The 27,268-nt window shown below is 36.3% G+C and overlaps 2 protein-coding genes and 1 long non-coding RNA gene across 4 annotated transcripts in view; all 3 read right to left on the bottom strand.

Moving 5' to 3' along the window:
* The window catches only part of LOC147406313 (mediator of RNA polymerase II transcription subunit), a 57,450-nt gene extending 38,114 nt beyond the window's left edge, over positions 1-19,336 (bottom strand). For both annotated transcript variants that reach the window (XR_015176398.1, XM_086434266.1), the window contains exons 1-7: positions 19,177-19,336; positions 19,050-19,093; positions 17,331-17,430; positions 15,811-16,812; positions 14,642-14,879; positions 12,765-12,982; positions 5,579-5,792 (exon numbers count right to left, since the gene is read on the bottom strand). Coding sequence is in view for 1 of the 2 variants with exons in the window: in XM_086434266.1 (XP_086290392.1) it covers positions 5,579-5,792; positions 12,765-12,982; positions 14,642-14,879; positions 15,811-16,812; positions 17,331-17,430; positions 19,050-19,093; positions 19,177-19,266 (1,906 nt within the window). In the remaining variant the exon portion in view is untranslated. The remainder of the gene's footprint in view (positions 1-5,578; positions 5,793-12,764; positions 12,983-14,641; positions 14,880-15,810; positions 16,813-17,330; positions 17,431-19,049; positions 19,094-19,176) is intronic.
* A 1,274-nt stretch (positions 19,337-20,610) lies between these two features.
* LOC147406312 (uncharacterized) lies at positions 20,611-21,205 on the bottom strand. The gene is made up of 3 exons (XR_015175786.1): positions 21,147-21,205; positions 20,960-21,065; positions 20,611-20,847 (listed from the first exon to the last, which is right to left on the bottom strand). It is a non-coding gene; the product is annotated as an uncharacterized LOC147406312 (long non-coding RNA).
* Positions 21,206-22,281: 1,076 nt separating this feature from the next.
* Positions 22,282-23,247, bottom strand: LOC147406311 (WD-40 repeat-containing protein MSI5-like). Its single transcript, XM_086432771.1, has 4 exons — positions 23,140-23,247; positions 22,951-23,025; positions 22,717-22,796; positions 22,282-22,362 (listed from the first exon to the last, which is right to left on the bottom strand). Exons 1-4 carry the CDS (start codon positions 23,227-23,229, stop codon positions 22,335-22,337), a joined length of 273 nt encoding a protein of 90 aa, XP_086288897.1. The 5' UTR covers positions 23,230-23,247; the 3' UTR covers positions 22,282-22,334.
* Between the last annotated feature and the right edge of the window lie 4,021 nt (positions 23,248-27,268).

Here is a 27,268-nt window from a genome sequence, read left to right as displayed (position 1 = left end):
TCCCATTGATGACAATGCAACAACCCTATTGTTTCCCATATCTGAAGTATTTTGTGCCTTTTGGCCTACCGAATGAAATTCCCCCCCACACTTGTCCACGACTTTGCCACTTGTCGCCTCCCTGATTTAAATGCAACTGATTTCTCTGACCTTTTCCCATCTTAGCCTGTGATCCACCAAAACCCACCCTCACCCCTGACTTGTAAGCCAAGCCACATGTTATTGTTTTATCACCCTTCTGGCCTCTTTTGAAATTCATATTAACTTGACCCCCTGTTTCATAACTAACCTCTGATTACTTGTGGATTTTATTATTCCCAAGCCCAAATTGATTTCACCAGGCTTTGTCTTCTACACCAAGCCCACTCCTAGACCAGGTTGCGCTTCCTCATCCCAACAGTATTATGTTTCTGACAGCAAGGTCCCTTCTAGATCGTCCACCCTAGCTCTTAAGTCATTCTTCTGAAAGCACCCTCAATCCACGAGGTGTGCGGATCCGCTTTTTTTTTTTTTTTTTGGTTTGGGTGATTGGGAGTCGCCACCTAGTTATTATGGTCTAGGAACCAAATATTGACTCTAATAGATAAAACGCTAATCTACAAAGAGAACAGGTCCGGGATCACGTTACGGGATTGGAAGGTGTTAGACACCAACCCCGCCCTGCAAACGTCGATCTCTACTATTTCCCAAAAAAGATTACATTGCTAAAAGACCTAAAACCAATAAATAAAAATAATAATAAGTATACCTAGATGATCACAACGATTTGTTCCCTTAGAGCTGACGGAGAGACTCCTCATATGAGATTCCTTTCTTTGTTTCCGTCACTGGATCTCCTTCTGATCTCCAAGTTGAGGTATCTAGATCTGAGTGTTTTCTGTGTTTTTTTGAAGGGTTTCTGGATGTTTTTGAAATTTTTCTGGGTGTTTTTTGAGTAAAAGTTGGGGCTTGCATGATAGGTAAGGAGTTAGAACTTCAAAATTAGGGTTTGGAGAAAGTTAGGGAGACTTTTTGACCTACTTTTTCTAGGGTTTATTTTGACCTGCGAGATTGGGTTGTGGAGGCTCTTATTTATAGATTTTTTGGAAGAGTTGGTGTTTAATTAGATTTCTTTTAGATAAGGTGAATTAGGGTTTTGACTTAAGTCTTATTTGATTTACTAGGTGTCTTTAGATTAGGATTTTAATTAGTGTTTTGACTTAAGTCTTATTTGATTAACTAGGTTTCTTTAGATTAGGATTTTAATTCTTACGTACAATGAAAGAATATATTTTTTTGATTTTTGGAGAACCCCCCTAATTATATTTTAATTCTTTAGGCCCCCAGATGGAGGAGTCTTTTAATAAATATCAAGGGGCTCCACTTAAATAAGTGGGCAACCATCAACAATTTTGCCTGAAAGCTTGATTGATTGGTTTAAATTTTCAATTTTAATTAGGATTTCACTTTACATTAATTAATGTTTTAATTATTAATTTCAAAATTTTAAATTGTTAAAATTGAAAAATTACCATTTTACCCCCGAAGAGGACTTTTGCATTGAAAAGTCGTTTTTTGATGTTTTGGAATTAATTTTTCATAAGGAATTCGATAGGATTATCGATTTGTGTCACTCATGAATTTTTTTGCATGAAATTATTGTGAACCCTATGAGGGGCATTTTCGTAATTTATTCAAATTTGGTGAAAGTTGGCAAAATGGTTTATTTGATTTCAATTTGTTGTTTTATGTATTTGAAAGGATTTTCTAATCGTACTGTGGGCTCTAAGGATGTTTTGATGTTAGGGGTATTTTGAAAATTTGGTCATTTTTTAGTGATTTTCATCGTAAAGCTTCTTTTTGTCTGAAAAATGATGATTTCTACGTTGTGAATCATATTTTCTTAGCACAGCGTGGTTTCTAGAGTTTTGTTTGCTTGAGATACCTCATCTGAATTTCTGAAAGATATCTAGTAACAGATATAGCATTGGAACAATCATCCACATTGGGAACCGTCGCAATCGGATTGACGAGTTGACTAATTAGGCAAGTGCAAAAATGGGGTGTCTACATCTTCCTATTTTGCAAGCTAGTTGTCCAAACAACTATTTGATAAAAGAACCTCCCACATTGCAACTGAAACGAACGAGGAATTGAGGCATTGCACGCTGCCACTTTAATTTTTGCTAATTGAAGAGCATCCAAGTTTCTTGTTGCTTCACCAATTTCCACTAGCCCCCTAGCGCCCTACCAATTACTTCCAGCGATTCATAATCCTATAAAAACATTGGCAGCCCCCACAATTCCACCCAAGTTTCTCCTTCGAGCCATAGTTCAAACACTCATTACACTTCGCCCACCAATTCCAAAAAACGATACCACGAAACTTTGATGGCATCAAAGGAACAAAGAAAATTATGGATTTTCTTTGACTCGGCAAAGACACCCCTCTTTGAGTCCATCTCGATCAAGCGACCCTTTGTATCTACCAAACCCTCAAGAGCTACTTTGACATCCTCCCAACAAGGACTTTCCAATGCTTCACAAATTATTACCCACTTCCATTCTCCAAACCCTTTCTCCTTGAGTGAAATTGTATTCATAGATGTCGTTAAGACTTTACATTCTTCCTTTATGATGCACACCCCACCATTCTTCTCAAGAGTTCCAATATCTCCACCCACTTTGTTCATTTGTGTTGTATCAACCCCAAATTTGTTCATCTGATTTGTAGCATCCCCCTATTTGATCATTTGTGTTGTAGCACTCTCCTCCTCTACATCTGCAATTTTATGTACCTCTACATCCACATCCTTTCCACCCACTTCCTTCGACGCCAAGCCTCCCTTGATTTTGCCCAAAGAAGGTAGTGTTACTCCCAACCTGTTTTCCTCTTTTACAATTTCTTTTAGTGTTTCTGCTAAAACATTTCCACCCCTGATCCCTCTTCCCTCTTGGAAAAAACAAGGTAGGCAAACCCCTCCCGTCTCACACATTCAAAATACGAAAGAACGAACCATTTTTTTTTAGCCTTTTTCCACGATTCTAATGCCTAGCATTGACTATGTCTTTCTCTGCAACGATTTCTCAAAAGGTATGGTCTAAGCTAGATGCAGAAACTCTTGTAACCAAACCAGCTCTACCGTCCTTGGTGTTGGACCTCTTTCCAATTGAGATAGTCATGCTTTTAATACTAAGGAAATGATCCATTGGAAGAAGATCCTCTTTGCAATTTATTGGAACATTTCGAAAGAATGCAACAAACAATCCTTTGAAGGGAAGGAGAAATAGTAGTACATAAGTCTAGCAATCAAGTCCAATGGATTTATGGTCAATTTGGTAAATATGGGAGCTATAGACTTATATGTTTATTTGTTTGAGGGTACTATGATCATTAGGGGAAATGCCTTCTCGTTGAAGCTCAGTTTTAGAGATACTAGTGGGAAAGGGGACAGCCATAGCTAGATTATCCTTCTTTCTAACTAATCCATCCAAATTCGTGACACTTGGACTTATGACTCAAGTAGGACTTCAACGAATCCATATAACACCAAATATAAAATATTATAATAGGGAAGAAAATCCATGTAAATGCTTCAATTTATACTAAAAACCTTTCAACAATACCTCAATTGCACAAAATATTTGATTTGGATAAATAGATAACTATTGTCAGTTTTCCTGCAAGATTTGAAGTTCATGAGCCCTTTTCCCAGCATATATTTGGTTTGCTTCGCTCATAGGTTAAATAGATGCTAGAAATTGGGTCTTTAGCTTCGACCAATTCTATTCCCTTTCTGTAATTCTTCAATTCTATTTTAGAACATCTATTAATTTTAGATTGCATCATTGGTTCTCCAAGAATGCCAAGTAAAGTGGGACAACCTAGATCTTATCAATTTTCGGTTTGTTCTACTTCAGGAAGATTGGGGGAAAGACTAATTAGGTAGTGGCAAAGAAGAGAGAAAAATTATAGAAAGGATTTAAGCCTAAAAAGTTTTATTGCCCATCGTGAAAGGTTTCAACAAGGCCAATTTGTTATATTTGAAAGGGTAATTACAAAATTTTGCAAACGGATTAAAATTAATTGGGGTAGGTTGAAGAAGGTTGTGGATTAAACTATGGATTTAAAATGTGAGTTTTGAAGGGGCTTGGTAAATTTTTTAGGTTTGGGTGGTTTCTTATGGTCCAAGAAGGCTTGGTTGGGCAGTTTTATGAGTTATAAATAGAAAATAAGAGAGAGAGAGAGAGAGAGAGAAGAAAAAGAAGAAGAAGAGGATGACAATGATGTTAGATTTACCTTGGAATCACCCCCAATGATTTCCATTGTGTCACCAAGTTGAAAGTCCCAACATTCAAGCCATAAAAACAAAAACTTCTACAATTTTTCATTCATTCGTGCATCATCTCCCTAAAACAATATATTACATTGGTTAAATAGAAAAACATCAGTTGCTAGGAATTCTAATTTGACTCTACCTTGTACTCAAAGGTAACTTTCCCAAAATAGAAACTTCCCTAAAATAGGAAATTTCCCATAATAAAAACTTTCCAAAAATAGTAAATTTTCTAATTTAACAAAAACTCTTCTACCTAATAATAAACTTCTAAAACAAGTAGGGCTCAAAATAACCTAAAAAAAGTTACATAAAAAGAAAAAAGTCTTATATCCCTAAAATTCATCCATGCATTAATGGGCTACAAAACCTACTAAATGACGACTACTGATTTCCGATGTCCCCATCACCTCATGTCCACGACATGCATACCATTTGTAGTTGTGAAGTAATTATATGTGGAGCTGAAATCATTCTCTTCAAGATATACACAAGTAAGACTTCAACCTTGTTGGAGAACTTATCAACTCAGAATTGAGTCAGCTTGAGCTTTGTCTTGAATGAAAAATTCAAATTTTTATGTTCAATTTCACTAAATCCAAAAAAAATATATATATATATATATATGATATAGTTCAAAATCAGTGACAACATTAGGTACATGGTATGTGAAGTTCATAACAATTGTCAATTACCATTATATGCACCAGTATTTCCTATGAGCATCAAGGAACGAATTAGTTGCTTATGACAGAAAATGTTTTCTTAACGAATTCTTATAGGCTTGAAACTTGGAATTGCACCATCAGGATATTCTTATAAGGACTCATATACCATCAATTGATTGAGGAGGACATACTCGAGCTTCCATTGATCAACATATGTTGACTAAGTAAAGTAGCCCAATAAAATGACGGATATTTTTTTGGCGCCCAAGTGACTCGGGATTGTATCACTTCCTATAAAATATTTTAAAAGACCCTAAATTAGCTCCTAGGGAAATAAGAGAAAGGCATGTTCTCCAAGTATCATTATAGCTCTTTCAAATCACTTAGGATTTGGTAAGAACCCAATTAAAAATAGTATCAGCATTAGAAGTGAGAATGCGTGAAAGATGGACGTAAGTTACAAGTAGAGAAAAAAGAATAACAAAAGATACACTAACACAAAATTACAGTAAACGAAGATCTTTATTGCATCCCTTACTATCACAAAATTTCATAATAGTAAAAAACATGCCCAGCTACCAGAGGGAAATGTACCTTTAGTAACTTGTTTCCACCATTCATCTATTTGCCTTCCTTTCTGAAGCTGCTCAGGATTTAAATATTCTCTAATCGACGTGTTGAATGACCAAATCCGCAAAGTTTGACTGCTGCTTATAAAGTCAAGCAGGATACTTCGAGGACTAACATTATTCGGATCGGAGCTTCTATCTTCTTTATGAAACGATAGAATCTTTCTAGGAGTCTCAACCTAAAAAGAAGAATTGCAATGTTTAAGTCGTAGTAGATGAACTTGAAAATTTTGAGCAAAGCAACCATATCAAACAAGCATGTCAAGGTGCATTACTTATATAAACCTTGTTGACAAACCATTTACCCCAAAAAACCGATCTGATGGAAAGACGCAACTATGAATATAAGTGATGTAAGACATCTACAATCCTAGTTAGAGCTTTACTAGTATTTCTATTTCTATTTCTACTTCTACTAGGATTTCTATTTCTACTTCTAGTAGGATTTTTATTTCTACTTTTAATAGGATTTCTATTTCATAGTTATGTTAGGAGTACAATTCCTTGTTAGTTTCTAATTTGTTTTAAATTCGTTTTTATTATTTAGACTATAATTAGAAGTGCTTAGAAGTCTCCAATTTAAGTTCTAATAAGATTAGAAAGTTAGTATTATGTTATAGATAAGTTAAGAATATTAATTTTTAATATTTTAGTAGGATTACAAAATGTTATGATGGAGTTATCATATAAAGAACTCCAAATCCGAAAATCAATAATGAATTCAATTATCTTTTCTCTTTTAATAACTTTTTTTAGCTTTATGCTTTATTTTCTTTCAAGCTATTGCTTGTTTATCAATTGAATCTATTGATTCAAATTGATTTTGAGTGTTCCATTGAACACAATCTATCGAATCTATTGATTCACACACTTCCACTACGTCAAGTGGTATCAGAGCTCTTGCTACGATCCACAAAAGATGGATGGTGAAAGTGATTTTATCATAGAATCCTATCTAGAAACTCAATTGGAAACCAAATTGGAAAAGTTTGAAGAAAAAATCACCAACAAAATTATGGTTATGTTGGAGTCCCATGTTCAAGGCATGGTTCTCAACACCATTGAGAAGGAGAAAAGTAAGAAAACTTTTGGAGAAGAAGACCCAAAGGATTCCCACCATCCCTACCACAATTCCCCTCATAATTCAGCCCCTAGAAACTCTTCTATAGAGGCCAAATTCCATCAAAACCAGAACCTTACCTATAATTTTAGTTTTGCCCAAACCGTACCACGTCCCACACCTCAGACCACCCTCCCTCAACCTTCTAATCATATTGCATCACTCCTATACCCTCAAAATAAAATCCCTCACCCTCCAACAGGCACATATCCGCCCCCACAAAATGTTTCTCCTAACCCTCAAAACCCATTAAATAACTTCAATGACCCTTCAACAACCATAACAGCCCCATATATGGATTACATAGATGATTTGGATCCTTATACTACCCCTCCCCCAACTAAACATCCCTATTTTAATCATGATAGACTTCTCCCTAACCCTCCCCATACTCACCCACCTCCATATTGCAAAGCCAATGCAAGACGGGCCCATTATCACCCACCCACAAATCAGCCCTTCCATGATTTTGAAGAGGTTGAACGCGTGTTCATGCATAACGCACCCCCCCATCCTCGCAACAATGGGCAACAAGAGCGGTCTTTTGACTATAGGCTTAAGGCGGATATTCCTACCTTCAATGGGCTCGTGCACATTAAGGACTTTCTTGATTAGATCTCCAATGTTGAACGATTCTTCGAGTACATGGAAATTTCGGAGGATACGAAGGTCAAACTTGTGACTTTTAAGCTAACCAGGGCAGCCTCCTCTTGGTGGGACCATCTCCAACAAGATCGACTACGTCAAGGCTTTCGGCAAGTTCAATCATGACCAACCATGAAGCAATTGCTTAAGCAAAGATACTTACCACCAGATTACATCCAAACCTTGTTCATCAACATACAAAATTGTAAGCAAGGGTCTCAAAGTATACAAGAATATGTTGATGACTTCTCTTGACTTCTCTCAAGGAATGAACTTCAAGAGAATGAAGACCAAACTATTGGGCGTTTCATCAATGGGTTGAATAGAAGAATTCAAGAGAAATTGGTCACACATCAATACACAAACTTGCACACAGCCATAAACAATGCCCTGAAGGTAGAATCCTTTATGCTTGATTCCCGTACTTCTTCTCATCCTTCTTATACCAACAATTAGAGGTCTAACTATCCACAATCTGTCCTCCCATCTCATCAACCTTATCCATCCCACAATCAACCCCCTTATGACAATAACCACCATGCTTCCACCTCCCAAGCTCCACCTTTACATCCTAAAACCCACCAACCTAATTCTTATGCTTCCGCCTCTCAAGCTTCACCTCCACATCCTAAACCTCACCAACCTAATCCCTATGCACAACCAAAGCAAAATAAGTGTTTTTAATGGGTCATACCTCCGAAGTGTGCCAGAGGAATCACACATTAGTAGCCGAGGCTGATTATGAAAATAACGAAGATGATCACTATGTTGATAATGATGTAACTATATTCTTTGAGACTTATGAGGAGGACGAAGGTGAACATCTAAGTTGTGTTATTCGCAACTAATTGTCGTTACAACATGTTGCTCCTTCAACTAGACATAGTCTTTTCCGAACTCCATGCAAGGTGCAAGACAAGTTGTGTCAATTAATTATAGATAGTGGAAGTTCAGAAAATATAATTTCAAACTACATGGTCAATGCACTCAAGCTACCCACTATGCAACACAACCCCCTACACCATATTCTATAGGTTGGGTGGACAATGAGTACAAGAAGAATGTGTCAAATCAATGCTCACTTTCTTTTAACATTGGACAATATAAGGATGATGTTATTTGTGACATCGTCCCAATGAGAGCATGCCACATCCTCTTAGGAAGGCCTTGGCTTCATGATAATGATGTCACCTACCGAGGCAAAGCCAACACCTATTCTTTCATGTATAATGATGTCAAAATGATCCCACATCCTTTCTATGCTAAGCCCAAAGCTTCCCACCTAGTCAAGGAGAAGAGAACATGTTTTCTTTCTCCCAACATCAATGAGGACTTAAAAGACGCAATTCAAGTGTTCGCAATGGTAGTACAACCTTCCAATCGGGACCCTCCTACTCAAGTTCCTCCTCAAGTACCTCTCCTTAAAGAATTTTCTTGTGTTCTTCCTTCAGACTTACCAAATCCATTGCCTCCCATAAGAAATATACAACACCACATCGATTTGGTGCCCAGTTGTCACGGTCGTATTCTTTCGAAGCGAGGTCGTGCGGCACAAGGGGGTCAAATCCATTTGCAAGCCTGTAAAATGATCGTACACCACACACACGTAGCTAGCAAACAAGTAAATGAGGCAACACGAGGCAAAGCCCGGAGGCAACTTTGTTGATATAATATTGATTACATGGGGTAACATGTTACAAAAGCAAATAGATGCATTACAAGGCAATAGATGATCCTATGACACGCGGGACTTCCACGGAACTGGGCTTCAAGGGCTTCAACAACGTGGGTGTAAGCTGGGGATTGGGCTAGTACTGACACCCTTCTTACAAAGAGTACGCTAAGTCTTTCCCAGGTTTCCAGAAGGAAACATCAAAAGTGGAGGCCGGTCATACTCCCTTATTACAGAAATGTCACTAAGCTAACAAGTGTGCCCTGGCACGGGGCTAACATGTACCCTAAGCTAACAGATATGCCCTGGTACGGGGGCTGACATGGCTTCATAACGAGCCTTACATAATATTACATGGGTGCTCCCGGGTGACTCCGGGGCGAGTTATATCTAAACTCTAGGTATCAGAGTACATGGCCGTTACACCAGTGCAAGTCTCCCAAATCTGCCCCTTTATAAGATGAGTCCAAAAGAGCATGACATATTGAAGGAACAAGTGGAAGACTTACTTTCCAAGGGTTTCATTCAACCAAGTCTTAGTCCATGCGCGGTTCCGACTTTATTGGTACCAAAGAAGGATGGTACATGGAGAATGTGTATTGATAATCGTGCGGTGAACAAAATTACTATAAGGTATCGCTTTCCGATTCCAAGGCTTGATGACATGTTCGACATACTAACGGATTCAACCATCTTCTCCAAATTCGACTTGAAAAGTAGCTACCATCAAATACAGATCCAACCCGAAGATGAATGGAAAACGGCCTTTAAGACCAAGGATGGCTTGTATGAATGGCTAGTTATGCCATTTGGTTTCTCAAATGCGCCTAGCACTTTTATGCGTCTCGGGAACCAAGTACTACAACCCTTCATTGGTAAGTTCGTTGTGGTCTATTTTGATATTTTAATCTACTCCAAATCTGATTCGGAGCACCTTCTACATCTACGGACTATTTTTGAGGCTCTCAAAGCCAACTATCTTTACATCAATTTGAAGAAATGCCACTTTTTCACATCTTCGATACTTTTCTTTGGTTACATAGTCTCCAAAGAGGGCATACACATGGATGAAACTAAAATTGCAGCCATAAGAGATTGGCCTTCTCTAAAATCAGCCTCCGAAGCTCGAAGTTTTCATGGGTTAACATCCTTCTATCGGCGTTTCATCAAGGACTTTAGCTCCATCGCAGCACCTTTAACTGACACATGGAAAAACAAAAAATACTTAGACCGATGATGCCGACGCTAGCTTTCATCTCTTAAAGGCTAAACTTACTTATGCCCCAATTTTGACACTTCCTTGTTTTGAAAAACTATTTGAAGTCCATTGTGATACTTCCATACATGGAGTAGGAGCTATTTTATCTAAAGAAGGAAAGCCTATTGAATTTCTTAGTGAGAAACTAAAGGAGGCAAGGCAAAAGTGGAGTACATATGAACTCGAATTCTATGTCGTTGTTTGTGCTGCTAGAAAGTGGAGGCATTACTTGATCCAAAATGAATTTGTGCTCTATTCGGACCACCAGGCCTTGAAATTCATCCAAAATCAAGTCCAACCAGCCGCATGCATTCTTCATGGATCACTTTGCTTCAAGATTTCAACTTCACTATTCAACACAAATCTGGCCTCAACAATAAAGTTGCTGACACACTAAGTTGTAGTCCTTCTCATGCCTCGCAAAATAGAGATTCTTTGCTCATTACTATAAGGAGCAATGTGATAGGCTTCAACTTCCTCAAAGAACTCTACATTGACGACTCAGAATTCCAAGTTATATGGGAAAAGTGCAACTCGAGACAGCAATGTACTTCAAACTTTGTGGTTCAAGATGGATTCCTCTTCAAAAGAACAAAATTATGCATTCCTAATGGTTTTATTCGTGAGCATCTTATCAAAGAGTTACATGGTGGCGGACTCTCAGAACACTTTGGACTGGACAAGACCATTGCACTTGTGGAAGAACGGTACTTTTGGAAGTCCCTCAAGAAAGATGTTGAAGATTTTGTCCGTCAATGCCTTATATGCCAAAGGGAGCCTGATGAAGGGTATCTACAATCCTAATTAGAACTTTACTAGTATTTCTATTTCTATTTTTACTTCTACTAGGATTTCTATTTCTACTTCTAGTAGGATTTTTATTTCTACTTCTAATAGGATTTCTATTTCATAGTTATGTTAGGAGTAAAATTTCATATTAGTTTCTAATTTGTTTTAAATTCGTTTTTATTATTTAGACTATAATTAGAAGTGCTTAGAAATCTCCAATTTGAGTTCTAATAGGATAAGAAAGTTAGTATTATGGTATAGATAAGTTTGGAATATTAATTTTTGATATTGTAGTAGGATTACAAGTTGTTATGATGGAATTATCTATATAAAGAGCTCCAAATCCGAAAATCAATAATGAATTCAATTATCTTTTCTCTTTTAATTACTTTTTTTAGCTTTATGCTTTATTTTCTTTCAAGCTATTGCTTGTTTATCAATTGAATCTATTGATTCAAATTGATTTTGAGTGTTCCATTGAACACAATCTATCGAATCTATTGATTCACACACTTCCGCTATGTCAATAAGAGAGTCACGAGCCGAACTGGGGCAAGATACGTGACCACGTGACACCCGGGAGCGGAGGCAGATAACACAACACTCAACTACATGCAAATTCTCATTGGATGATGGTTGTGGGCTAGACGAAGGCCTTTGCCTCCCTTAATCATGGTGGTTCAAGTAAGTGCATGGCGGTGTACGTGCTTAAGCAAGGGTTCCAACATTTGACGACCAAGGATTGATACTTAGTCTCTCTCTTCCCAGTGAACATCTTTCTTCCCTTCCGCATCCTCAATAGCATTATCAAAAGCTAGATCGACTGCTGGTGTGGGTTTACTGGTCTTGGCTATGCTTATACCTTTGCTTCTATAGGATCTGTACTTGGATATGCAACTGTTGGTACTCGTACTGTCACCCTCGTATCTGCTGGATATGGATCTGTGGTCTCTATTGGTTATGCTTAAGAAACTGTAACTTAATATTGCGAGTTTGAGACCGAATACTCGGCCACATTGTTCGTGCAATCGAATACCAACTTAAACGAGAATGAAACTACTTCCCCTTCTGGAGACATGAAAACAATACCAACACCAGTACCAGTTTTTTCAGAATACTCAGGCAGATTTCCTTTTCACCTTTCTCTTATCAGCTCTATCTTCTCTTTTTCTTGGAGACCCATCAAAAAACATCACCCAGTAAGAGGCTTCTGCTACGAATACTTCCTCATCTGGCAGTTCTTCAGATACTCAAAAATCTTCTGATATTTGATTTTCTGCCAATAAATCCCCTCACCCATAAGGGTGGAAAATTCTTCGAGGAGACTCGAACCCGTAACCTATATGAACCTAATGCTCTGATACCGTGTTAACCAACCAACTACTCCAAAAGACCAATCTATTGGAAAAGGGGATAACAATGAATATAAGAGGGTCACGGATCAAATTGGGGCATAATACGTGAGCACGTGACACCCAGGAGCAGAGACAAATAACACAACACTCAACAAACCCAACATACAAATGATTCTGAATGAGATTGTGAAATAAGGACCTTTCCCTTCTCCACAGGACCATAATGACAAAAAAGTAATGTATTGGCAAAAAACAAATATATGCCCATAAATGGAAAGCAAGACATGAACTTTAAAACATTTCAAAAGCTACCTTCTTTGGGTCTGAATTTAAAGCATTTGCAACAATCTCAATCCGAATAATTTGTGCAAGAAGCCAAGTCACATGATTGCTCCGAAGAATCTGATTATCATCCTTTATAACTCGATTTGCAAGCTTGTCCACAAAATCAAGAAAATCAATACATCCACTCTTCATGAGAAAGAAGAACACATCTGCAAATATGAGCCACTCTTGCCAGCATTGCGTATCTGCAATGAATCAGTTTAGGAAAACACCATTAGCTTACTCAAATTTTGCAAGCAATTATAATGAACTAGTCATCAATTCCGTAAAAGAAAAAAAAAATCAATGTAAACGATAATGGAACTAGCAGATTATAAGAAAGAAAATTTGAGACACTAAGTTAAAGTTGATACAAGATAATTTTCAATAGTTCTACAAAGTGAAAGGCCTATAAGAAAGAACGAATGACAGAGGAAAAAAGAGAGAACCAAGGGAAAAAGGTTGAATAAAAAAATAAAAATGATAAACAACATTATATTTACCCTTTATAACTCGAAACATTCATCAAATAAAGTGCAAAAAAAATGACGGACTTTACACCTCGTCACGTTCAGCAATTGTGATTTGGGTTACACTAGAATCACATGTTTTAGTTGTCTTTTAAGTGATTAATCACAATATAATTAAAAGATGACAGATTCACCAGGAATTCATAAATCATTGGACTAAGCAATGCCTAATCAAGCACTAGTACAAAAGCATTTATCAGGAACTACGGCACAAGGGATGGAAAGAATAAGACGAAGGATATATTCCACTTTCACTTCAAACAGACATCCAACAAAATAGCCCGGTTCATGAAAATTTTGTCTTGATGGGAATCAAGAAAATAGGAAGGAATATAGAAATATATGTATTTTTGTCGGAGGGGAACATATGATCTACCAACAAATAGAGAATTGAACATGTAAAATTATTTTGAAAATGAAGCTCTTAGTTTCTTTTTCTATTCTTTAGCTCTTAGTATTTTAATCTGTCATAGATGTATTTTTCCAGTTATACTTTGAAAGGCAATCGATCAATGACATCACCATGTGGGATGTTGCTTTGCGTAAGCTATGAAAGTTGGCCTTCCCATACGTGGACTGGAGAACGAACCATCAAATATTGAAAGAGAAAGGTGTCTTTTCTATTTAAGAATGCTTTCATATTAAACAACAATGAGAGCATTTAAGCCCTTAGCAAAGCTAGACCCAAAAACCAGTGTTACATGTGCTTTTAGGAATCAGTACAAGGAATATATATTATGGCAGAAAAAACCAAGAGTAGAACAAGAGGGAGTGTAGGTGAGTGAAAGAAATCCTCATTATGCCTAAACCCCAAGAGATTAGCAGCAAGAGAGGATAAATCCAATCCTCACACTTAAATACAAATTCATCAAGAGGGATCCCTCTAAAGTGGCTCAAGTTAGAGGACTAGTAGTACAACAAGGCCCAAACCTCGCTTTTTCATTCTCTTAATGCATTTGAAAATTCCAAGCAAAACCAATAAGAACAAAACTTCTTACATTATAATAGTTTGGTGTAATCACACTCAAGTAAAGATGCAAAGGGCTGGCTCTCATGGAAAAAACTAAGAAAATTATTATGTGTGGTTAAAGCCAGCCCTTTGCATCTTTACTTGATTGGGATTACACCAAATTACTATAACAATAAGTTCTTCTCAATGCTTGATAACAAGGCCACATTCAAAAGCATCCAGAAACAACAAAACTTGGGATAAAACATAGCTCTGTCTGTGTGTATTCAATACAAACTAATAGGGGGAAAGCTTGTTGAATCCACACCCAATCAAAAATATGAATCAAACATAACGTAAGTCTAAATAAAGGCAGAAACTATTGCCTGAATTCGTCAACTTTAGAAGTTCCACTGTTCTATCAATTGTTGCCTCACATATCATTTCAGAAGAGAAAACGGCACCAGGAATTGGTACTTGTTGAGCAGGAGGTCTATAACAAGGAGCCACGAGAAGTACACGCCTCCACCATTCTGGTGAGGGAGTAGTACGAAGAGCATGTCTTAGACAACGCAAAGCTCTTTCCCAGTCCATACTCCCTCTTTGAATAGAAGTTGCAAGATCCTACACCAAGAAAGCAAAAAATCTAATTAACCGCCAACAACCCAACCACAAGTTAACCTCGTGAACTGAAGTGGTTTTAAAAGTCAAGCCATAATTATATAATCTTATTTCCAATTTGTTTGTTGACAGTTTAACAAATAGGTAAGACACATACGAAAAGTAAGAATTTCCCGGTCACCCTGACCTGTAGTTTATCACCATGACCAGGATGCTTGGACTAAACTTTCTCTTTTGGCATATTAAATTCCATGAGTATAGAAAACAGTAATAATAACCAAATATCAAGGCAACGATAAACCTTAAATCAATTTTAAGGTAGGGGTTTTGACCCATGTCAGTGTTATTACAACTCAAGACTGTACCACCTCACCAAAGCAGCACCTTCAATAAACCTTAATCAATATAATGCCCAAAAATATCAAAATGTATAACCTTGACAAGGTAGCAGTTTAACTCTACGGGACAAATGCATTGTCTGAGCCAACATAATCACAAAATTCTTCGAATTTTCATAAAATTTGTAAAATTCTCCAAATTAGGGATTAGCTAATTAAATCAATGATTCCTCCATTAATTATGGAATATGGTAACATTTTTACCCCATACCTTCAAAATTTATTATATTTTTTTCAACATTCAAACATCAAGAAGAAAATAGGGTTTTATAGAGGTTAAAGATGATGGATTTTGGTAAGAAACCCCCCCCCCCCCCAAAAAAAAAAAAAAAATCTCCAAAATTTTCTTGATTTTTTAGAAACTTTTCCGAATTAATCAGGAATTGAAACCCCCACCAAATAATTACCAAAACTGAGCTTTGTTACTATGCGAGCCAATCATCAAAAAATACACCTAGAAATGACTATTTCTGGCTAATATTCTTTTAGATCATAAAATAAAAGAGGAAATCACTTCAAAAATAAAATGGAATCACCTCTCCATGCAATGGTTCTCCTAGAACACTAGGATATGTGATTGGTGAATATCGCGTGTTTGCTAATGGTTCAGCAGAAATATTTGGATAGGCTTGAGATATAAATCGATGAGTTCCAAATGAGGGACAATGAAGGTGTTGATCCAACATTTGCATGTGCATAGCCACCATATCTCGTCTCCTATGGATCTCCAAAATAAGTGTAAATAAGGCCTCATCATCAGGTATGTTTTCTACAAACTGCAAACCACTGCGAAGTAATTCATAAAAAGGCACACGACACTTATCTTCCTCAACCAACAACCAAATCACATCCAGGCAACTGTGCAGCCATTCATTTAGAGCCCTATCAGGTTTCCAAGCCTTTGCACCATCAACTTCATCAACCCCCAGTTGTCTATGATCCCAATTAACCAACCAATTCATCATGTGAGAGAAAATATCAGAATGGGTAACTGGCTTTAAATTGGATTCAAGCCCGGTTAAAATAATCTTGCAGGACAGCTGGCGCAAACAACTTATAGAGTTATCTCTCGACGATAAATTAGCCCTTGACGTATTTTGATGTCCGAGGCCAGATATATCGGAAGATTTAACTGGTGATAGTGTTGCACAAGTTAATGGTTCTGTTCCAGACTGAGCAGGAGATGCGATACCATGGATAGAAGGTAATGGAGAAGCAGGATTTGTAGGATTTGTAGGATTTGAAGGCTGAAAATTAGAAGAATTAGGAACTGTGCTCGACGATGGAATTATTCCGGATTGAGAGAAACTGGTAGATGAGACCGTAGCCATGGCTTGACTCCCCTGTCCAATTGAAATCTCTGCCGAGGAAACTGAAGAGAGGAGGGAAGGCAAAAATGTATCCCAATTTACATAACCTATGTGGTATAAGCTCCGTAGAGCAAAAAGAATAAATTCTGCCCGGGGTGCATGATTACTGCATTGCACCACTAAAGCAATTAGAACTGATTCAGTCGCTGCGCGTAGTTGCTCCTGGTCCTGTGAATAAATACAGAACAAATTATATGTCATAGTCATCAGTAATCAAGCTCAAACGTGATTTTAAATCTCACTCTCGTGATCATGATCGTCCGTTGGCAAGACAAAAGACATTTGGACAATTCAGATAATTGAGCCCCAATATATTGAGAATACTAAAAGTTTTACGGAAAAATATCCCCTCCCCCCTCCCAAAAATTAATAAATAAGAAAATTATTACCATCCAAATGACACTACAAGAAAAGTCCATTATAAATGCCGACATGAATACCAATACTATGTGAATCATGAATATTAGTGATTCATGCCTTGGACTACACGAACTAGTCGAGTTCAATAAGAAATAGCGATGCACGAATCATGTATTGGTCGATGTGGAAACCAAGACGCCTAGAGCAATAAGTCTCGCTATTGGCCAAAACTTGAAAGGATGATCTCGATATAATCAGGAAAAAAAAAAAAGCAAGAAAATGGATCATTACAATACTAAACAGTACCCTGAAGTTGAGAGACTAACCGGAAATTGGCTCTGAAGTTGCTCAAAATCAAATAGAAACCGTTCATTTGGGGGAGGAAGCTCTTTGTTGAGAGCAGTTATCCTCTTTTGCAATTTGTTCCTAATTATTTGTTTTCAGAATATTAGCAGAGCAAGCAGTTAAACAAATATTCAACAAGTCTTTCATGAATTTCAACAAGAAGCATCTTTAAGCATGGTTTTCATACATGATACCAAGTTGACTCGTCCAAGTCATGACGATGAGTCAACCCATTAAAATTGGTTTAATAATTATTCTTACTTTTCTATTATAAGGTGGATTAATAGGTGCTCAGTTACAATTGTTATCAGGATTTTAAAATCATCAAACATTGAGAAGACTCACAAGTCATCTCTCTATCGTTCACAAACGAGCGGGATATTCAACGTGACTCATTCGATATTTTGAAAATACCATTCAAGTCAACCAATTTTTTGGATAAAATACTTAACTTTTAATAATTTATATATTTATTACCTTAACAAAAAATGTTGTGAGTTGTGACTAAGAATCTTCTAACCCATCTTATTTTATTAAAAAATTATGATTATTTGAACATAAATATAGGTTAATAAATGAGTCGTGATAATCTGACTACCCCACGTGGCACACTCAATCGACTCTCCTGACGTGACAAGTTCGGGAATCGTAGATCTGTACACCTCAGGATACACATACGATTCTGAACTTGTCACGTCAGAAGAGTCAATTGAGAGTGCCACGTGGGGTAGCCAGATTATCACGATTCTTAATAAATAGTTGTAAACTGAGTTAAATGGTTTACCTTAGAGGTGCAACTTGGTCCGATTCAAACCAAGAACCAGACCAGACACCGATGGCTTTGGGCTGGTTAGGCTCACTTTGGAACAAGTTGTGGTTTGGTTCTGGGCTAAGAAAATGGATAACCAATCAATTCAGTTTGATTCTATGTTCAAGGCTTGTATAGAACCGAACCAAACTGAACTCTTAATGAATTATTATTTTTTGGAAGTTATGACATAGACTAATGACTTTTGTATAGATAAATTAATGACTTATTATATGAAATTTCATGTTCATTATTTTTTTTAATTAAAAATATGTGGTTACCAAGCAAGTTTATAGGATATTGGCAACCCATAAAACCGAACCAACCTATATTGGTTCGGTTCTAATTTGGCCTCAAACCAAACCAAGTTGCACCCCTTATCAAGACATAATGACTCAGATGAGTCAACTTAATATTGGTGGGGTAAATTATCCAGATTTAAAACCATAATTTTTATATTGTATTACACATTTAAATCATTAAAATTTGATTATTATACATCTAAAAACAAAATCCAGTTGACTCGGCCAAGATTTTCAAAATGTAGGGCGAGTCATCTCGGATTTCGGATCTCACACTGTTAGGAACCCAAAACGTATGAGGTTATTTAGAGTGAGTAGTTGGTAAGGAGTCTTTCTCTTTAAATATCAGAATGTAACTCGTTGGTTTTAGAGTAAAATTGGAGGAATGATTTCCCTCGAAGAAAATCGACTAAACGTAGGATCCAAGGATCCTATCACACACGGTTGCATCTCAGACCGTTATGACTCGCCTGAGTCACTTCGGTCTGGGACGAGTTTTAAAACTATGTCTCGACGATCATACATAAACCCTAGAATGAACCAAATCAAGAACACAAAAAAAAAAAAAAAAGGAAATATATTAGACTTACGGAGTTTCTCGGATTGCGTCTTCAGATTTTAGGTGGGAATTTTTCTGCAAAACAAAAATATATGAATAAATGAGAAACTAGAAGAGAGAAGAGGAGGGGGGGATGAAGAGTGAAGTTACGGGAATACCCCAAGGTAGAGGTTGAAGAGATCGATTATAGCGGTTCTGGTGGGGTGGAATTGGTAATTTCTGAGAGCTCCTCTCTGGTTTTGATCCATGTTTCATTACCAGGTGGTGTACACTGCAGTGGCAATGGAACAACAATGAAGAAAACCGGGAAAAAGGAAGAAGAAAAAGACTTATTTATAATCTTTATAGTTTATACTTTATACTGCTATTGAAAAGACGAAATTGCCCTTTTCATATGGGTTTTGAAAGGATATCTGTTATTAGCACTCCAAACTTTACTTATTGCAGTCCAGTGTTTCATGTTGAACTATAGTTTAAAATCGAAATTGCCCTTGTGCCTTATTAAATCGCAGAACCATCCCATGTTTTCCTAAGACTCATCCCCTCCAACATTTAAGATTTCATGTTATTTTCTCCATTTCTCATTCTTCATATTTTCTACAACTCCTACCAATACACTTTACTGGTTAAAAAACTACCTACTAACTACTACTATTCCAGAATACTAACAACACACACATCAATCATCCCCGCTTGCATTGACCTTGCCCTCAACGTCAAAGTCTGGATATTGGTTTACAAAGGAAGTGTACGTCATCCAAGTCGCATCATCTAAAGAACGATCGCACCACTAGATCAGCACTTCAATCACTGCCCTATTATTGCGTTTGACCATTCGTCGGCCAATAATTTGTTGAGGTTGCATTGCTTCGTGCTCATCACTTAAGTTCGGCAAATCAACCGAAACTTGGATTTGAGAGCCTGGCTTTTACATGAGTTGTGAAACATGGAAGACCGAATGAACTTTGGATTCGGAGGGTAACAATAACTTATAAGCAACCTTCCCTATTCGTCCAAGAATTTGTAAAGGTCCAAAATAGTGTGGAAATAGCTTGTGTAATGAACGTTGAGCAATGGAGGACTGTTGATATGCTTATAACTTCAAGTCAACCAAATCCCCTACTTCATACTCCCAATCAGTACGGTGTAAATTTGCCATCCGTTTCATTCTTTTTTGAGATTTATTTAGGTTCCTTGAGCTCCTTCAAAATTCTATCACGATCCCGCAAGGCTCGATCTACTTCTTTTACCTTGGTAGTACTAGGAACATACACTATGTGAAAAAAGCCCATATTTGACGGTCTTAGCCCGTCAAATTTCTCAAAATTTGACGGACCCTCCCGTCAAATATTCTCTTGTAGAATTTTTTTTTGGACGGCCCTGGACTATCAAATTATTGGAGAATGGGCTTTAGAAGAAGAAAAAAAAATCATAGAGTATGACCATCGAATTTGAAGGTTTAACAAATAATAGCATGATCCTCTAATTCACCAATCACAATGAACGAAATAATAAAAAAAAATTTTAAAAATTAAAAAAAACAAAAGAAAAATCATAGAACAAGAATATGAAGGGCATCCATATTGACTGAAGAACAAAGAAGAGAAAACTGAATCAATATTCATGAATTAATATTTTGAAATTGAAATAGACCCAACTTCACATTAAATCGAAGAAAAAAGAAGAGAAAACTGAAGAACAAAATATGAGTAAGAGGAGAAAATAGATTCGATGGCCCAATTGATTTCTTTCACTAACATGCACTTGTTGATTGCTTCTTTGCAGCTGTGACCTTCTTCGCAACCTCTTTGCAGCTGTGCCTTGCATGCCTGATTGGGTCCATCACGTACATGTAAATCAATATCGATGCTTAATATAATTAGCAACAATTACAATATCACAATATAAGTGATCCAACTAGAATACAAAATTGAAACTCACCTTCGTCGCCCGCATCAGATAACATCGTCAGTTACTTTAGCCCCTCACCGAGGCCTTGTGACATTCCTGGGCTTTGGGCAAGATTACCTATCCTCCCCTTCATAGCCTGAGAAAATTCGATACAAAAACTTCCAATTCAGTAAGAGGCATAGAATCTGTCTTCTCTAAAAGATGGAAAGATCCTTACCTGTACACTCTTCTGGTGGGCTTCCTATAATGTATGCCTCCGTAACCAAGAGTGAGAGCTTTTGCACGAACAACAAAGGATTTCAGTAAAACTAAAAATCAAAATTAGATTGTCTAGAAAATGGAGTTCAATAGTTGCACATAAAACATGATTATATGCCATCCAAGTGCAAATTTTTGAGAAAAATAACTAAATTCCACAGTATAACTAAATTTCTATACTTCATTTCCATGTATCAGTGAGGAAAACATCTGAGATTCAAGTGGGAGGCCTCACTACTTAATAGGTGAGATGATTTTCCCATAATCAGATATTTATAACAAATCTAGAGCATATATACCCATAAATGGAAAGTAAGACATACCAAGGTTTTTGTAGTACTGGACTATACATGAAGCATATATGATGTGGAGACAGACCACCAAATCATTGAGCTCCATTGGGGATCTCATTGAATTAGCCTATTTAAAATACAAATAAAGGGCTTCTTTCCTCGATATACCCCAGGAATAATCCCAAAATGCAATTTGATCGGATGGTTAGGACCATCCAATTGGACTGTTGTTTGACTAGGATATTGAATGATGGATAAGCTGGACTTGTCAGATCGATAAATTGTATACAAATTGTATGCTAGAGAACTGATTTAACTAACCTACTATGGAATTCGCTTGTTCCTATTAAGAGAATTTGGTAACCTCTTGCAACATGGTAAGAACAGATTTGTGTTAGGTTTTCTACCAAATACAAACCCATGATAGTTTACTACAATTTTATATGCAAAAAGGAAAAAAAAAATAGTGTGTGTTTGTGTCTGTATTATTTAGTAATCAAACATAACTCATGCAAAGCACCAAAATGATTAAATTAAATTATGCAAAAGAGAAATGGTAACTAGATTAATAGAACTATAAATACTTAGTCACTTGTTATGACCAACCAAATGTAGCCAAGTGGTTCACAGTTTTTGGCCAATTCTTACCCATATCTCGACTTGATACTTGTTAGTGACCCCAGCCATCAGATTTGATAAATTTATACAAAGGTTAGTCATGCATGAGTATATTAAAACTGAAACCAAATTTGAGGGAATCAATAAAAGTCAATTTATACAAAGGTTAGTCCCAATGAATACCATTAGAATTAAAAGTCTCTTGTGGGTAAAATCCAGTTACTGATCTGATTCCATCAGTCTGTCTTGTGCCCACTTGCCAATCTGCAAGGCCATTTGCCCATTTTTACCCATTAATTCAAAAGTGGTAGTATTTATAATGATGTTAAAATATAACATACAAAGTACCATAAACTATAAATGCAGCAGTGGTATAACTAAATTCAGGCACACAATTAGACTCGCACGACCTATGGTTTCATACACTTTATCCCTACATGCATACACCAAATAGTTAATATTTGGTCAACAAATAAAAGCAGGACGAACTCCATCAGAAGATAAACATCACATGTCCATGACATATATGAAATTATATAATGTGCCCCCTCCGCAAACTTAAAACATCACCAAATTCTATACTAGAAGATATTCAGGAACGAGGTTCGTTTTTCGTACCTGTGGCCAGCATGTTGGAAGAGTAAGCCTGGAGTATATGGCATCATCCTTGTTCCAACACGTTCTTTCTTTTTACCGAACTGGAACACAAGAAGTAATTTTAATTTTAATTTTGAAATATAAAGGGGGGACATTGTTTGTTTCATGATTGTGTTGATTTTCAAGATAAACTTGTACACTTGAACACAATCAGAGGATGGGGAAAGGTTGTTACATGTCTATAGATTGCTATACCTTATCATGATCCCAAATATTTAAGAGACCATCCTCTGCAGCACTGCCAAAAACAGATGATCTGTCCGGACACCACTGAATAATAAATAAATTTTCAGTTACAAAAGAAAGGAGGTGAAAATCCAAGCATCAATACAGAATAACAATGCAATCGTAAGAAAGAGATAAGCCAAGAAAATTATCACATACCTGTACACAAAGAACAGCAGCTTTGTGACTTTCAAATTTATAGATTGGTGACCCAACACCTCCAGAAGTGAGGTTTCGGCGATCAAACATGTGAATTGAATTATCAGCCAACCTGAAGTAAAAAAGAATGAAGAATAGAAAATAACCAAAAATGCTGTAAAAACTTCTACATCTATTAAAATTAAGCATATAACTAGGTCAGGAAAAAAAAGCATTATACATTTATGTACTTCTATTTGCAAATTCTAGCTGATAACAACATGTTTGCAACAAGAAGAATCCCTATTTGTTCCGATGGATTATGACCGTTGGATCTGATGTTGTGGATGGCTAGATCTCGTCTTTAAGTGAAAATGTGACTTACAACTGACGCACATCATTTGGTTTTCAATTTTAAAGTATTACCTTATATCCATCAAGAAAAAAAAAATAATGAAATTCAGATATACAAGCCATGGAAAAGAAATCATGCATCATGCGATCTGCAAAATCACATAAATAGGACTATCTAGATGGCATATGGATCTAATAGATTGAATATATCTTAGTTCAAGAAACAATACCACCAACAATTTGGTAAGTTGATTCATCAGAAAATTGATAAATTATATTTATAGCTGTGATTGAATTCAATCTAAGGGACAAAATATGTAAATTTTCTATGTGTGAACTGCTGAAAGCAGAGTTACCGTTACATAGAATTAAATATTTCATGAATTACCATAATTAAGATAGTTTTTCAATCCAAGAGAAGCTAACCAGACAATACAATAGTACTCCATACAAAACAGAAGGCATGTGTTCCACGCAAAACAACAAAAAATATTAAATAAAATAATTTAAGTCGAGTGTCATAACCTTCCCAACCCCTTGAAGGGCATTTATGGGCTGCCAAAGAGCTGAAAATGTGATGCCAATGCTAAACAAATGGACTGTGCTTCCAGCCATCCACATCATGAAGCCCATCATGAACAAATTCTTGAAAGGGGCTTGGGCCACTTCCCAAGCTTTCTATTCATGCGAAAAACGAAAACATGTTAACTACTTGTACTTTAGGTTACACAGAATAACATATATTTTGTTAAAACTCATTTAACAAATGAAAGCATATCTGCAACTGTCTTCACTTCCTTTCATGAAAGCATCAGCATGTTTCACCATTTTCGACTTCCTTTCATGCATATCTGCAACTGTCTTCACTTATCCAATGGTTTCTCTTGAAATCTGGATTTTGAATTCAGTTTATTAATTATATATAACTCAGAAAACAAATGACAGTGGGGATAACACAGTACCTCCAATGGCAGGAGAGCCTTAGGAATTATTCTGAAACAAAGGCAATTGGACACAAAACAAGTAACTTTTATAGATAGCTACACCTCTCTTTCTCAAACATTTGTGTCGAAATGATTCACTTCTTCACCAGCAAAATTTCTTTTTCTGCTCCAAAACCAAAAAAACAGAAGTAGAATATAAGGACATCAGTCTCATAAATGACCCAAGTAAATAGTCTTCTTTTAATTATACAAGCAAGGATTTCAATTTCGACTTACTCGGAGTTTGGCTTCTTCTTGATTGTCTATATAAGCAAGAAGCTCCTCTTGCCTCATTAGTGCGTCATGCAGAGCCTACTCAGGAAGAAGGAAGTAAAATCAAATCATTATCTATAAGTACGCACATGCACGTATAAATGTAAACATACATACATACATACATACATACAGGCAGACAATTAAGAAATGCCTCTAAGTGCACAAATTAAAACAAAAAATATGCACATGCGCATATAGGTAAATGCAGACGTGTACAATAATGAGCTTGCACAGTGATGAATCCATGACATACCTTCTCCCTCCTCCTTTATCCGGGCTTGGGACCGGCTATGTAAAACGTTAATTTTACATTGGCGGAGTTAAAAAGGTTTTACCTAATACATACAGAGTTAAAAATGTTTTACTTAATACATGCAGAGTTAAAAAAGGTTTTACTAAATAGATAGAAATGATCAATCAGTTTGACTTCAAAGTTTTGAAGTCAAACTCAAAGTGCTAAATTGTACACCAATGAATCCATGAATGGTTTGGTCCATCATGTGTGGACCTTCACAAACTATTGAAATAACAGATGCTAGGAAATGTAGGTGTACTTCTCATAAACTCTCTCTACGAACACAACAACATCACCTTTTCATACATCACCTCTAGAGGTAAAAATAGAATTTTCAATTTGTAACTATAAGCATAAAACAAGTAAAAATTGTAACTATAAGCATACATCACCTTTGTATACAACAAGTACACGAGCAGCTGGATGATCATCCATAACTCTCTATCTATAAAATTCATAGTAAAGAATGACCCGAGAAGCATAGAAAGAACACATTAGTGAAGACTCTGCACTTCCCTTTTTTCCCTTAGATTATTGGACTTTGACCTCACCTCACAATCCATTAATTAGATAACTTTGTCAATCTACTGTTTTGAGCTTATAAACATATGGTGTAGAATAACATGCATGCACATGCATCCGTAACAATATTAACAATTTAACCAACTAATGACTTGAAAGATAATTAATAAAAAAATGTGATTTAGACAGATAAACATAACATAAAATTTGAACAAAAGCTTTCAAAACTAGGATAAAAGAATTAGTAATGATGCAAATATATCATCATTAAAATGAAAATCGTTCAAACTTATTGACATATTATCAATTAGAGATATATTCTAATTTACCTTGTTTGTCTTAAGATAAAAGCAAAACCATTAAATGCAACAATTAATTCTCAACTATGGGATTGTTAAGAAATTCATAATCAAAAGCCTACTATAATTCAAGTCATAGTTATAGTAATTCAAAAGATATTAGACTTCTTGACTGTGTAACTATTGAACTTCCTTCTTTACTCGTTTCCACATTGCATGGGTATGTGCCCTTTGACATATAAATATAACATAAAAGAGTTGAAACTTTATTTTTTGTTAAGTAAGATTATATTAATATGGACAAAAGATTAGTTTACAATCCAAATATGGGAATCCCTCCCCAACTAGTCCTCCAGAAGGGCCTGTTTAGCCAAAGGAGGTAGGTTTGCAAAAGAGAAAAAAATCAAGAGAAGAGTTACAAACACTCCATAGTTTGCTAGTGTATCAGTAAACGCCATTTCACTCTCTCCATGTGGGCTGAACTTTCCATCAAAATCTCGATAGAGCTGACTTTATACTATGTATCACAGAATTTGTTCTCCACGGGAAAGATTCTCCTTTCAATCTGTTCCCCACAAGCATTGAATTAAGCTCAATGATGACAATTTCTTGGTGTAAATTCTAAACTTGAAGAACTCACAGCAACACTGTCAAAAAACACTAGAACTAGAATTTAAAACTTAGTAGTTGGACTATAGAAACTATATTAACATATTTGTAATGGTCATTAGTAAATTCTTTTATTGTATTTTAAACCTGAATGATTGAGGTATCATTTGGGCCATTGTGACAATATATACAGGATCCAAATTTTGGAGTTTAGTGGCAATCCGTTTTCTAAGTCTCTAATTTGGCATAATTTTTTTTAATAATGTTTTTAACTAATCTAAAACGCGAATCATACAAAACTGAGATCTGAAATAAGAAAATCCTACAAAACCTAAAGTTCAACTATTTTTCTACTAAAATTCAATGAAACTCAATTCGATTTATACGATACAAACCCTAGAAGACATGAATCAAATAGGAAAAAAGAGATTTCGAACATACCTTGAGGATTAGATGTGAAATTCAATTTTTCCAGACAAATCGTCATGAATCTACGATACCTGATCTCAAATGATGTGAAATTCAAGCTTTTCGATCCTCGATTAGCAGAGAATCCAAGAACATAGAGATTTCTATAAAGAAATTCAAAGAGAAGTTAGTGATGGAGGAGTGTCTAGATCAACTATAAATGAATTCGACTTCGTCTGAAATGGAGATAGAGATTTCTTCGCGTGGCTGCGATTGAAATATGTTCGATTTCGAGATGTGCAATCGAAAGAGATGCAACTCCGTCAACAATGGAGACAAAGAGTTCTTCGCAAAGTTTCCATCGGGAAGAATCGTGCTTCACCTTTGATGGAGAGGTCGATCGA

The sequence above is a fragment of the Akebia trifoliata genome, chromosome 3, assembly GCF_017979445.1.
Source record: "Akebia trifoliata isolate Shusen 1 chromosome 3, ASM1797944v1, whole genome shotgun sequence".
NCBI classification, from domain to species: domain Eukaryota; kingdom Viridiplantae; phylum Streptophyta; class Magnoliopsida; order Ranunculales; family Lardizabalaceae; genus Akebia; species Akebia trifoliata.
This window is presented reverse-complemented; position numbering and strand designations above follow the sequence as displayed.